Source organism: Apteryx rowi, unplaced genomic scaffold (assembly GCF_003343035.1).
Source record: "Apteryx rowi isolate R43461 unplaced genomic scaffold, aptRow1 scaffold_13, whole genome shotgun sequence".
NCBI lineage: Eukaryota > Metazoa > Chordata > Aves > Apterygiformes > Apterygidae > Apteryx > Apteryx rowi.
Genome location: NW_020447530.1, coordinates 4,594,071 through 4,608,984, shown reverse-complemented (window position 1 = coordinate 4,608,984; position 14,914 = coordinate 4,594,071). Strand labels below are relative to the sequence as shown.

At 47.8% G+C, this 14,914-nt stretch overlaps 1 protein-coding gene across 3 annotated transcripts in view; it reads right to left on the bottom strand.

The window, feature by feature from the left end:
- SAMD4A (sterile alpha motif domain containing 4A) overlaps window positions 1–14,914 on the bottom strand; it is a 128,474-nt gene that overhangs the window by 113,105 nt on the left and 455 nt on the right. For all 3 annotated transcript variants that reach the window (XM_026056130.1, XM_026056131.1, XM_026056132.1), the window contains exon 2: window positions 14,556–14,804. In XM_026056130.1, coding sequence (XP_025911915.1) covers window positions 14,556–14,751 — 196 coding nt within the window. In that variant the 5' untranslated portion in view covers window positions 14,752–14,804. The remainder of the gene's footprint in view (window positions 1–14,555; window positions 14,805–14,914) is intronic.

Below are 14,914 nucleotides of genomic sequence, written 5' to 3'. Positions count from 1 at the left end.
AGCTAGGTCTGAGAGCAAGGAAAACAGTCCTGGTTTCCTGCGCAGGATGAAGGGAGATAAGAGTCACGACGGTGCCAGGGTCCGCGCGGTACCCAAGCACGCCCGCGCTGCCTGCCCTGCAAAGGAGCCGAGAGCTGGACCCCGACGAGCCTGGTGACGGGAAAGATTTACAGGCAGCGCAGGGCGGACCGCTCGGATTCGAGAGCGCGCGGACTTAGGGAAAACTAATACCTGAGCGTGCGCAAACCTGAGCGTGCGCAGGCACGGCCGCACGCGTGACGAGCCCTCATCGAATGCCAGCTCCCCCTTCACGCACCCGCTAGCGAGGGGACGGCGCCGGCAGCTTGTGAAGGAGCCAGCACGAGACAAGACTGCTACGTGGGACGTTTTCAAAAAACTATTCCCACGCATCCGTGCAGCGCTCCTGCAGCACGTTTGCAGCGACAAACATACTGGCCAGCAATTAGGGAACGCAAGAAGTCACGCAGAAATGCTGACTCTCTTCTGGAAAAAGCTTTTTTTAAGATTATTTATTTTAATCACACCAGAGAAGATGCCTCAAGCCAAGTTCTGCTGAAATGCTTTCTGGAGGGGATACAAACGGTGAAATGGATGGGCTATCCCTTACGTGCATATACACCAATACAAACAACTCTAGCAAGACTCAAACTACAGGACAGGAATAAACAAATTCATGAAGAAATAAGTGTAATAAAGGACCCTGCACAGAGGTAACCCAGACACAAACATTTCAAAGCTGGATGACAGCTATCAAGGTTTATTTCCCCACCTGCAGCGCCTAAGCCACACGTAGGATGCTTGCTCTCACACCGAGTCCTTCTCGAGCATGAGAGACCGTGCCTAGGAAAACGGATTCTCTAGCAACAGGTCTGGTGCGTGAGTACTTCTGTATTATTTCATTAGGGATGCTTATCGAGCGTGCCAGCCGCAACTCCCTGCGGCCCTCTGGGAGGGGACGAAGGCCCCAAGCAGCCTCGCAAGGATCATCCGCAACGAGAAACAGGCTCTGCAACGCCTCCAAGCATCTTTTCTCCAAAGGGCGTTAAAAAAGAAAACAAAAAACAGCCTTGGAGAACGGGGAGCCCTTCGATGCAGGCAAAACAAGCCACTGGCTGCTCAGGGACAGCCGGTGCCCCGCAAGCCCTCAGCACGGGCTGCCGGCCCTGGGGAAGGGGAACCGCCTGAGGGACCAACTGCAGGCATGGTCCAGCCAACGCATCATCAGCGGTGACACAGGGATCAAATTAACCGTGGGACTAATCCTGCCCAAAACCAACCGTGTTGCACCAGCGAGGAGCAGGCCTAAGGGAAGCCAGAGCAAGGCACGTTCGGGCCCGACGTCCCAACAGCTCGGTGCTGCGGAGCGGGTTACCAAAGGGGCAGGCTCCGTGCCCCCCGTGTGGCAGGACCCCTGGGTATTACGCGGAGATTAATGACTGCTCAGGGAAAAAAATAAATAAGAAACACCACAGAACTATTTCTATTTTAAAAACAGAAAACAACTGAACATCAATGTTAACATCCAGTTTGGCTTTAGGAGGGATTTAAAGAACTCCGACTTCTTCATTCTTTAATCCCACACCATACTTACCCGTTACCAACGGGTATCAACTTCTAACAATGCAAAAGCATCTGCCCACATTTTTGCAATTATTTTAGACCCAGCAAAGAACACCCTCCCCTTTCTCTAGGGTTAATCTAAAGAACAGTTGCCAAAATGCTGAGAACACAGTTGAACAATAGCTCCTCTGATGAAATTCCTACACTCCATAGAGAAACCAGTATCCTCCAGCTGCTGTGGCTTGTCCAGCGAGATCGCCGAGTGTTTACCCGCTCCCATAAAAAAAAAAAAAAAAAAAAAGATGACAAACTGAAAGATTCGAGTGCAGCTTGCAGAAAATTAATGCAGAGCCTTGCGCTCTAGCCACAACACAAAAGTTTTATTAATGCAACATTTGCTTTGCGTGAAATATAAAACCAGGACATCAATGGAAGCACGGCAATGCAGGCCACCTGTTACCAGCATAGAGACTTACTATACTTATTAGTACAGAGACCACTTTTAGCAGCTCCATCACTTTAAATACTCTTTCTCTGTGGAATCTCTGATCAGTCATTTATAAAAGCCGGGTAGCCGAGCTGGACAGCTGAATTACAGTAGCTGTCATCCATATATGCCTGAATACAGCACGCACACATTTATAAAGTCTCTTTGGTCGAGATTTGACATGAGCTACAAAAAGCATTCAGCATCCAACTGACTGCTTCAGAATAACTTGATGAAGAAAGGTTACTAGACGTACAGTCCAAGGCGACATCTTTATACAACGCTAAGAGCTGCCATTAAAGAGGCCCCAAAACAGCATGAATTCTCTTGACTGATCAGTTTTATGTAATTAATTTCCTGACAAGACCCACCAAGCTGCACAGCCTTGCCTCTTCTGCTCATATATATTCAGACAGAACTTTTTTTGTAGATCTAAATCTTTAAAAAAAATGTAGATGTTATCAGGCCTATCCCCTCTCCTTTGCACTTTCCTAGCTTTTGCTTCTGGCCTTTTCGCCCTTCGGTTCAGCGCTGCCCGTGAGCAGCGAGCGTGGACWTATGCTTCCCATGACACGCAGGAACCAGGCTGTCAGACAATACGAGTGCAAGGGAATGGGGGAGGACGAAGAAAAGCAGGTGATAAGGAAATCGATTGCTCACAGCTGGTTTCCTCTAGCTCTAACAGTCMCAGCAGCTACCTACGACAACAGAACATAACCCAGTTTGCTGGCGGAAGCGCCAATTCTGCTTTAAATTGACAGCATCTCCCAGACTGGCACGCGCGGATGCACAAGCACTGCTCGGTTTGCTGAGGAAAGTTTAAGMGTACTTTCTCATCAGGCACCAAGTCCCTTATAGGAACCCAGAACAGGAATCGGCACCCATGGATCGGACCCGGGACCCGCCGGGACCCCAAGGCTCCGCTGTGCCTTCTAGCACAGTGACTGCAAGGGATAAGAAACGAGCAGCCGGGCGAGGAAGGTTAAGGGACAGCCGCCCGCTGCTTCCCAAAAGCATCCCTCCTGCTGCTTCCCAGCCCCTTCTCCCCTTGCATCCCGCCTCCCGCTCCCAAATCATGGCACCGAACTCACCCAGCGCCGAACTCACCCAGCGCCGCGAGCGCAGGAGCAAACCGCAGGGAGCCGGGGTCCGGCTCTCCGGCTAAAACTCACTGCAGACAAGGAAAGCTTGGGAAGCAGCCGCGTGCCTCGGGCATCCTCCAGCACCATCCCAAGGCTACGAGGAAGTTTGCCAGGTCGCTCCTAAGCCGCACCGCTCCCGGGAGGAGGGCGGAAAGGCAGCGGGCGGCTAGAGGAGATGCTCACGGGGCAGCTCTCGAGACCCAAGCGCCGCGTCCGGAAGGAGCTGTGTGCCACCGGGTCCGTTGCCGAGTAAATTGTTATGGTTACTAAGGGTTTGTTGGGTTTTTTTTTTTAATTATTATTCTAAAAAGAATTCTTATCAGTTTAACATAATACGGCAAGTCAATAACAATTCTTATCTTAAAAGGTCACTCAGGTGGTTATAATTCAACATTTCATATTTCATCTACGTTTGCTTTATCTGGCGGGAAACAGCCTGAGGATTTTTTTTTTTTTTTAATTAAATAATCCACCTCTCTGGAACTCTAAGGTTTAAAAAAAATTAAAATTAAAAAAAATGCCCAGAACCAAGCTGACACCGCAGGCGATTTGAGCATGCAAGTAAAAACCTCTGCTGCAAACCTTCTGAAACGAGGGGAATATCCCAACAGAAAGGCAAAGAAAAATGGGGAAATGTGCGAGTGCACCATTTCTCCAACAGCTGCAGTGTACCTTTTGCTTGTAAAAGTCAAATTAGCAAAGTTTTCCACAACAAAAGTTGTGGGATTTTCCCTCCAAATTTCTTTCTTTTCCGATTTTCTTCCTTCCTCATTTACCACTGTGGAAGAGGGACAAAGAAGAGAAGACAACAGTAAAAACTAGAACTGATCTAATGATGCTCAGAGTTTTTCTCTGAGAACATAGACATAAGAAGAAAATGCAGTGGAGGTTTTTTTTTTTTTCCTCCTTCCACGAGGGAGCCAAGAAGAGTTTCAAGCTAAACCAGGCCAAATCATGTTTTTATCTACCCACTCAATTACTTCTTAGAACAACAATAAAACAACTCCAAAGATAATACAGACCTGGATCCCGCCAGACAACAACGTAGGCAAGGAGCAGGAAAACTAACAGGTCAGAACTAACGTAGGCTTGCGTTTTGCCTGAAATAAGTGTTAAAAGCAAAACTGGAACCAGTCGTTTGCAATGAGCAGCAACAGAAGAGAAGCTTTTTAAAGCAGCCTGGGCTTCCACTCCTGGGCGCCTCTTGCTTGAGAGCAAAGAGCAGAGCAAAGCTGCCGAGCTCTGCACATGACACTTGCAATATTAACATTTCTTCAAGTAAAATAACATCTCCAGGCACGATAGCTCACCACGCTGGGCCATGTCCAACCCCTGCAAATGTCAAAGAACGCTTCCATTGATTGCGGCAGAAGCTGGCTCAGACCACGGCGCAACGGAGCCGTCAGCGACATCCATCCGCATCTTCCAGGTACCGGGAAGTCCCACGCTCACAACACAAAGCGACTGTCAGTCTGTCCGAGCATGCAGTCAGCTATCAAGCCACAGGGGAGAGAAAAAGTCTTTTCCTGCCCAGGGGATTATTTCTCTACAATGCAAGTTCTCGTGCTCCAGCTCAAGCACTGCATACGCCGCTGGAAATGGCTGCCGAGAGCAAACAGCAGTGGCACAGACGCCGGCTGACCCACGCCGGGGCCGAGTGCGCTGAGCGCCCCGCAGGCTCCGACTCGGAACTAATAGCAGCAAAATACCGTTATCGCCTGGGACCTGACTCTGATCACCTGAGTCTACAAATTAAACCTATACAGAACGGGCCAGATCTTTGCTTACGCTAAACAGGAGCCGCACGCCTGGAAAGTTTTGCACAAACCGCTTCACCGCTGGCCTGTGAATACAACTCTGCAAGCGCAGGGCCTAAATCAGAAGAACGCTAGAATTGAGACACCTTTGCCAAAAATCTCTGATACACCCATACCATGAAATGCAGTCACCACATGCAAATAAACAAATAAAACTACAAGCTGTGAACCAGGCATCTGATGTGTGAATCTGTGCTGATAAATCCTTCGCTTACATCTGCTCTCTCCCTAGAGCACAGACGCGTTCGCCTCCTGTAGGGAAAGGCTAACAGCAAACTAGGCACCTGCTTCCAACAGGTACAAGGGAAACCAGATTTCTGCCTCCAGAGCGGGTCTTCTCCACCCCATGGGGCTCATTCTCTACTCATCATCAAGGAACCGGCACAGCCTCTGGCTCCGTGCTAAGCACCAGAACTACGTGACCATCATTCAACGAGCGAGACCATCCCAATCCCTCTGCTCCAGGAGAGGGGAGCGTAAGTTTCCAATCGCCTTGCACCGGAAATGTGATTCATTCCGTCTATAAAACCTCTTCCAAAAAAAGCCAACACCATATTCTCCAAATGGGAAGCAATCTGAGCCTTATTTTGATGAAATCCTGCCCCTCCACCTAATGCATCTGCTGCAGAAGAGGAAGCAGTACATGCAGAAAGTCAGGGGACGGATCTGTTCTCTCTAACCTGAGCTTTATTTGCGATCACTGGGCCCAGGTTGGAAAGCCACTAGCGTGGTTGCTTGCCATTACCAAGCTCATGCTCAGCAGCAACCTCTGCAAATCTCTGGGTCTCCTTCTTTGGACCAGGGCACTGCAAGAACAAATACATCGTCTTTAAGAGAAAGTGTGCAAGACTGTAGGACTTTGCATCCCCTGCGTCAGGGTTTGTATCATCTTTTAGAAGGCTTTAGCAGCTTTTGGGAAATGAAGAGTTAACAAAAAATAATTGTTTATTCACTGGAAATAGAAAGAGAAAGTACAAGGGGCATGTACACACACAAAGGCATACATGCACATGCACGTGAGTCACATAAGGATTTGTCCCWAGAGCAATCCTCCGTGCCAAGCCCCACTCCCACATGTCCACAAAAAGAAAAGGTTTAAAACACCATGACTCGGGCTTTGCATTGGCTCCTGCACTCAGGGTCATGCAAAAAGGAGGGACAGGAGAAGACCACGGAGGAGCCGGGAAGCTCGGCCACCGTCGGCAATTTCACAGGAATACCCAGGCATAACTCGGCAGCGTCCGCAGCCCCGGCCAGGGCCAGGAGGCAGCGTGGCACCGGGCAGACGGCCTCCCCGCAGGCAGCTCAGCAGGTCTTCGCTTCGGGGAGACAAGCCCCTTCCCAATAGCAGGGGGCAGAAACTCAGCCAGGTGGGAACCCCAAAACTCAGACTGGCAATGCAACAGCTTTTCTGCCCTTTGATGAATCCAACCCTGAGTTTTGCAACCCCTCCAGAGAAACAGAAGCAAAACCAGGAGTTTGGGCCCCTASAGCTTAAATGCACTGGCAGTGCAAGGGGTGCCCTTTCTCCAAGCAGTTATCTGCAGTAACATTAGATGCAATAAGCATGAAGCTCAAAAGCTAAAGTACTGACTAATACGTCTTAAAATAAAGCAAGTGTTCACACTAATTACTATTTCAGTTACTCATACTGATTGCAAACATAACTCCCAGCTTGGGAAAAAAAATTGCTTTCATGGGCCACAAATTAAATAAATAATAATGTTTTTTTTTTGATGGAAGATTAGAAGAGAAARTAAGGCCAGGCATGAGAAATAGCAGGAACATAGGAACTCTCACCATGATTCATCTGGCACACAGAATCCTCCACCAACTGCTTCAGGGAATAGTACATGAACTCTTGCAGGAGAAAATTACAGACAGCCTACCTGGAGGAAAGTAAATTCCTGATCCTCCAATAGCTATGGGTTAGATATACTCYGGAACAGAAAAGGGCTGGTATTCCTTTCACTAGCGCTTGCTGGCTTGACACCTTTGCTTTCTACCTCTAGAGATCAAGGTTTCAAAACTGAACACTCCAGACAGAATAGGGGTGAATTATTTCAGTAATTTGGTCCTGAACACACTGCAAAGCCGACTGGTGCATCAACCCTTCTAAAAAGGATTGGCCCAAATGCAAACGTATAAAATACAAACAACCAAACTGGCACATAGCTTCATTCAAATGCTAATGCCTAATATGCCAAACGACGTAACCACGCTGCAGAGCGCACAAACAGACTATCATCCACTGGCAACAGCCAAGGCTGCGCTAGCAGAGCAGCTTCCCCATTCATCCATTTAATCTCATTTGAAGATAAGTGTATTTGCAAATTAGATTATTTTAATTTATGGCTCTACAGTTTGTTCTTATTTAGCTACCAATCTAAAGCTATTCCTGACCTCTCCCATCAATCCATATCTTGACAAATACAAAACTGCCGTAAAGTCAGCAAATACCCTATACAGTCCCTCCTCTTGACACACGACTTCTCCTTGCTATTCTTCACCCTCTTTTATGGTGGAAGAATTTAATCCTGACCACTCTTCCTAGCACAAAAGCAAGGTATCTACCTACGTGCTGCATCTGGATAGAAATCGAGTGAGAACAAGCCAGTCCAGACAGGAAACTCCAGCTCAGTTCTGTGAGGATGCCCACAACRCCGCTCTGCATCTTTTACAAACACTGAAGCAGTGGGGTTTTTCAGAACCGATCAGTGCTGCCCTCATCCYGCTCCCTCCGAAGTCAATCGAGGAATTAACCCTGACATCAGGCCCCCTCGCTGAGGCCTGAGTTACATGATAAAACGATAAAAGCGCATATTCAACGTACAGAAAAACCTCTTTGGGGGATATCACTCCGCTAGCAAACCTCAGGGGCAGACCCAGCCACACCAGCACGATACCCGGAGGCAGCGTAATTACGCTGGCAGAGATTCCCTCCTCTTTGCATAAAGGGACTTCTGCCAAGGCAGCCCCACCAACGCTGCTGCAGCCACGCAGGTGCTGCGCTGCGGAGAAGACCTTCATACTGGTGCCGCAGGCAAGATCTTAGTTTGTGCACAGATTCCTGTTGCACACACAGCTGCTTTACGCRTTTTACAAAAGCGCCTTGCAAGCCACCAGCCAGCTCCGGTCTAGTCTCACTGATTCCCAGGGACACCCCAATAACCCGGAGATTAACACGAGGCTTTGCCAGTACAGCTTTTATAACACAAAAAAAGATGCTTCAGATCTCGACTTATAAGGTCAGTGAAGACGCACAAATCTCCACATAAAAAGTCATCTTCATTAGCCGGCTTTTTTCCATTTTAAGTACTGCTACCTAAAAAGGTTTCCACCTGGGGAGAACGCTGCCATATGAAAACAGGCACATCTGCAACACAAAGGTCCCAGGCCTCATTTGTTCTGCCTGACAGCTCTCAGCGGAGGAATCTTTGTCATTCGTATTTTTGGTTCTTCAGGAACGAACCCCAAGGAGCGAGATTTTCCCTCRTTCGTTCGTAGTACGCATCCCTTGCGGTCAAAGAATCGCAAGGGGAAACATCTTTAAGCAAGTAAAAAGCAAACAGAGAAATATAGGTTAAATACAAGYGCAGAAGTGCCTCCTCTAGGTCCTGTCAACTCCAAAGCAGACAAGAAGGGAGGGAGAGCAAAGAGGGATCATCTGTTTATACCTTGCTGCAGACTTGCCTCCAAACAAGGCTAGTACAAATACTAGAACAACTGTAGGAAGCACTGCTGGGTCATACTCAAAAAAAGTTACCAAGTTTTTTTTACTTGTAACAGAAATCTGCAATTTTAGCCTCAAAGCTCCAGCATTGTTTTTTACCTCTTTTTTCCCCCCCTTCCCCCTTCTCTTGGGGGGGGGGGGGGGGAGAGAGACAGCCTTTAGCCTTCAAGTTTGCAAGCAGCAGCACGCAAGTTAAGAGAAGCCTGTGTTCCTAACTCTTGACAAACCTCTTGATTAAGAGCCCCAGTTCATGATTTTTAATGACCAGAGCTGGCAGTTCGGCTCACACTCCCCTTCAGGCAGAGTCAAGTGTGTGGAGGCAGCAGGCGGCACCAACTCTCACAACGTTTAGTCTTTCATTTAAAGCTTCCGATCGCCTCCTATCAAGAGCGGGACTTCCCTCATCGCTGGCCCTCTGCTCCAGCAGCCCTTCCTCCAGGGACTCCCCAGCCCCTCCGGCATCCCTCCCTCCCCCCCGTGGGACAGCGCAGCGATGCCCTCACCACCACGGCTCTCATATGGTTCGTTTCAGGGGTACCTAAAATAGAGTTGAGCATCACAACTCAAAGGTAAGCCAAGAAAAAATAAATAAATAAAAAAGAGGGAAAAAAAACCCTAAACACCCAGGACTGTCTTCAAACTGGGCACTTTGAGGCCRTTGGGTGAGAAGAGCCAAGTTCACCACCCACACAGCACAGGCAGCAGCTTGCCCCGTTGAGCAGGGAGACTGCAGTCAGAGCAGCAGTAACGGTTGCAGGACTAGAGCTGCAGCGATCTAAGGGGCGATCTGCCAGAAGATGTAATACCTTTTTTTTTTTCCCCAGCTGGTCTAATAAAAACCCCACACAACACAAGCCTTCCTTTGAGCTGGTGTACCTTAATGCTTGCCCATTTTTTCCAGCTGCATCACTTGGTCTAATTGAAGACATCACCACTCCCTACAACCCTTGTCTCTTCCTCCAGCCAGTCCCTCCCAGAAKGAGAAATCTAGGTCATTCTGATGCTCTCACTGTGATACGTGCGAGTCTGCCGAAACGAAATAAAGATTTTGCCCTTAACTTGTTAAGTAGTTAACGTCCTGTGCACAGGGCAAAGGAGGCTTATTGTTCTTCGGACTAAGGATTTAAAGCTGTGACTCTGTTACAATCAATTAAGATGGAAGTTTGGGTGTCTGGAGGACTCACAGGAGCCTTCAGGCACCTCCAACAGTCTCCAGAGGCAGCAAGAGCGCAAAGGCCACAGCAACTCCAAAGCCTAGGTCAGCAAAGCACTGCACATGGACTACACTGTGAAAGCCCCAAGAAAACCCAGTCACATCTCTGGCCATCAGAGAGGGGATGTCCAAGCAGGTAGGAACAGAAGCACATTACACACTTAACGCCAAAAGCACACAAGTTGCATTTCGTGGCTACAGCAGCCCCCGTGTCCTAATCGGGTTCGTATCCTGCGAAATCTAGTGTTACTGAAGTTTCTCTAATCCAGAACCTGGACAAGAACAGCACTCGACATGTCCTCTCCTCCCCGAGCTCAAGCTTAGCAAGCTCCTGCTGCAGAACACTTCCAGGTATTAGGAGAACTTGTGAAAGCAGCTACCCCTAGTCCCCTTCTTGGCTCAGTCCCGACTAAATCCTATTCCACCAGTGTAGGTGGAGCACAGGTCCCACTCTTACCACAGGGGGTGAATTACACGTCTGTCTGACCTTTATTTGTGACTTGCAAGAGGTTACAGTGTCCTGACAGCTCCTAGCAGCCGGGTCTGAAACTGCCCATGAAGCCACACAGCGAGGCCAAGTTGGAAGGAAGGAAGGAAGTTATAACAGACTTTTTAAATAGTGCTATATAATACCTGAACCTTCTATTTTTGTGCGCTGATAATATGGTTTCCATGTTATTATTCTTCATACACAGCAGGTCAAGCCATTCTCGCTCAAACTGAGCGGAAACCGAGATTCTTCACCCGTTAAACCAAGGAGGTACACGCATTTAATCTCTGCGAGGCTCCTAACTTCAACGGTACAGCACAACCACAGGTCACACATTTCACCAACACCCCYATGGGTTTCCTTCTGCGTTTGTTTCTTACTTCTGCTTTACCTTTATGATCAAGTGACAATAACTTTAAATGCGCTACTGATTGCGGGTGGTTTCACAACCATCTACGCAGCCTCTGCAACGCCTGCATCACATTCAGTTACATCTCTGGCATGCTCAGAGATGCCAATGTAGCTTTCTGCCCAGAAAAGTCCTGCAAGATGTCTCTCATCTAAGGACAGCAATGCAGTTACATTCCTCCACGCTTACACAGGTTATTCAAAGAGCCACAAAACAGGAGGCTTCTTAGGCCGTCTTGAGAGTTACAACGTGGCTGTACTCGGCAGTCCCACCCCGGGTTTGCAGTCCTAATGAGGAGGGCTTGGCTGTTATTATTAAAAATACCCGTACACTTGAAGAAGATAGAACTCTTTCAAAATAGATATATTTGCTTTTCTGTTTAAATTAACTCATTAAAAACAATCATTTTGCTTCCTTGACTTTTCCCATGTCATTTGCAACACAGCAGGTTTCTCGTCTGGGGTCTACAGGGCAAAAAACAACCTGGGTACCTTTGTTTAAGGGGAATTTTCCTGTGTGCCCRGTCCATACACCTCAAGTCTCACGAGAGCAACTCCACGTGAGCAACTATTTTGCACTCTGCCATCTCTTTGGGCTCCCTCCTGACCTCTGTCGTTGGCAACGATATTCCCAAGGACAGTGCCCATCCAGTAAGGAATGGAGCGAGGCTGCGCTCTCCTAATAGCTATGAATTAACAGCAGCTTTCAAGTTACCCTCCTCCTTTCCCCAACAGGGTTGGAGCAAGGGACAGGTTCTGCACATACAAAATAACTCACTTCTCACGAGACTCTGTCTTTCAAGCTGATCCACGCATTTGCTCCAGCACGTTACACTAGTGTGTCGCATTCAGACCAGCAATGCTTAAGTCACGGTGACAACCGCTCACCAGACTCAGCACTCCACCGATGCTTCACTTCAGATCACTACATAAAGATTTACAGCCAACTCCTCCACCCCGTTTTAAGTTGTGYGCGCACACACCCACCCTGCATCCTGCGGTCCCTCGCACAACACCACCACTGTCACGTCCCCTGGGTCAGAGGGGACAACAGGGGGCACCTACAAGCAGGCAGCGGAGGTCTCCAAGTTGGCAAATGCTAGGAAAACCTCCAGTAGCTTACCGGGAGCCAGCTCAGGCCCCGTAGAGGGACCAGGCTGAAGGCACCCAAAGTACAACCATCTCCGCCCCCAGCCTGGGAAGAAATCAAGCCCAAATTAGTTATGCAAATTGTGGGATTCAAATAGTAAGAGTAATATGAGGTTAGATGATGATGATGATGCTTTTCAGAAGAACTTGGTGTGATTCCATTTCTAGTCAAGTGACAAATGCCAGACTATGAAACACACAGTGAATACGAGCTATTTAAAAACACAGGTGGTTTTACGAAGAAGGCAGTGTTAATACTAGCAACCAAAAAGCTATTTCCTGTCAGTTCTGGCTTGCAACGTACAGCTACCATTCCCTCCACCGTAACAACAGGATTACCTACTTAGAAAGTACATGTCCTGCTCCTCGATGCATGGAGGTACTCGTCTCGCGCACGCTAAGTGAAAAGTCATAAAGAGAGGTGTTTGGCGACCAAAAAAAACCCCCAAAACCCCCACACACTTAACAAAGGTCTCAGGTTTTCCTATTGGTGTTACAAATGCCCTAAAGGAACAGCTGATTTTTGGAACAAGCATCAGAGAAAGCACAGTCAGCTTCACAGATGTACTAAGTGGCAAGCAAGAGGCTAAATGCCAAGCTTTACTCGCAGGAGAAATCCTCGCACCAAGCAAGGTCAATGAGATTACACGAACAAGTAAGAATTGCTCACGCGAGTAAAGATGCAAAGTGTCAAACCCCCCATTTCAGCTCTGGCTTAGCGATCAGATGAACGCTATATGGGCAGCCTTTCAGCCATATGTGACTTCATGCCCAGGAAGATTTTGAAGCGATGCTTTCTTTCGTAATTAGAATGGACACGCTGCCTTTCCCGCAGTCTGCAGGTAAATCATTCACCGCTAATTACCTGACAAACCTAGGCGACATGGCTACCACCAAAAGCGCACTTTGAACTAAAAATTTTGATGCCGACAAAAATCGTTTGCGGTGCCTTACAGCGGGAATCAAAGCAGCGCTGTGCTAACGCAGGCACGGGAGGCTGCACATTTCTTCTGGAGAAGATCAGTTTAAGGAGCATGCTCCCTTCCTGCTCTGCCCGCTGTCTCTGTAGTCAGGCCTCCCCACCCAACTGGATGAGGTTAGGCTGTTCAGCTGTTTATAAAACGTAGTATTGCACTGAAACACACACTGCAACATTCTTCCCTCTCATTCCTGCAAGCTATATAAGGACATAGCCAATTCCAGCGTTTTCCCCACAGCGATTACTGATCCCTTTGCACTGGAACAGCCCCGGGTTGGTTTCCTGAACGTGTACTTAAATATATCCTAGGCCTAACAGCATTGTACTGGACGTTGTCATCAAATGGCAGCACAGACAGCTGCCAAATCTTGCAGGCTCAGTGCTCTAATATGGAACAGCTGGAGAAGGACCCTGCATTCTTCGCTCTGCGTAAACACTGGGGGCTCTGTTCAGGATCCGGCGGCAGCGAGGCCGGAAGAATTCCACCTATCGCGAAATGCGGCGAGCGGCACAGACTTCTCCCCCTCGCAGGCGGTGCTCRCCGTCGTCTCTTAAACGTGCACAGTCCGAAATTAGGAGCTCGAGCCCCCAAGTAATACCGTAGGATTTTAAACAAGAGGGATGCTTTGTAACGGGGGGGGGAACAGAACTATGCAACTGAAAGACAGGTTTAGCCTTGTCTCCTTAAGAAAYAGTCTCTGTTTCAGAAAGTCTGTTTAAAACTTGCATCTCTATATGATGTATATACATATGTGAACATTCACGTTTGTACATGCGTACGATCATCAACTCAAATACATTAACATACAGTGCAATTCTCACATCACTTATGTAATTTTTATACTGCTCTAACTCCATTTACTTCTGTGAAGTTGAGTAACTTGTAATGGTTTGTAAACAAGATCAGAATATATGAAAAAAACGTACACAGCTAAGAAAGTAACACATCGTATACATTAGACTATGTGCAGTACCATAAAACAGTCTACTAATATTTTCTCAGAGCTCCACTGAAACACAAGAGGGTATTCAGAGCTGCAGGAAAAATGTGTCCAAACAGAATCTGAATGATGAAATAGAAATTGCCACATTTAAAAAAAAAAAGAGAGAGAAAAAGATAACCCAGCTGCCCAGACCTTCAGAAAATAACAGTTCGTATAAGGTACCGATGGGGTTCTTCTGCATGTTGCAGAAAGCAAAGCAAGCCACGTTGTCCAAAAGAAGCCTAGAAAATCCAGACTCTACGTGACCTGACTAACTTATTTGAGGGGAAAAAAAAAAAAAGAAAAAAGAAGCAATCATTCATGCTACCCTAGTTGCACCATGCAATAGACTGAAATAGTTTGCTGTGAAAAATCCAACTGAAATAAGCCATCACCAGTTTGAAAAATAAAACATAAAAAGGGAAGCCGTTAACACAATCCAGCCGTTTTGCTGGGAGCCCTGGCTCCCCAACCTCCCTCTCTTTCCCCCCCCCCTTTTTTTTTGGCCATCATTAGGGCATCAATCAGAGAACAATGTAGCATTCAAAATGGAACGGTTGCACCAAAACTTACCAGGGTTGTTGGCCTCCCCTTCAAGGATGTGCAGCTCGGTGCAGTCTGCCAGGGAATGCTCCAGGCAGAGCTGGAGGAAACGGGCTTGGGTCCGGCTCACTCGCTTCAGCAAGGAGAGCAAAGCAACAGTCTGCTCGCACTCGTTCCAGCCTTTAAACCACCCGGCCAGCACTCCAACCTGGTCTCGAAACATCATGATTAGGTGGTGGCCAGGGGTGGTGGGGGAGCAGGGAGTAGGAGGATGAACCTCTGCGGGGAAAAAAAATAAATAAATAGGAAATCCTTCCCCTCCCCGAGTTTATTATCTCCCCCACGTCTTGTCTCACAATTAAAAATAACAGTAATTTAAAAAAAAAAAA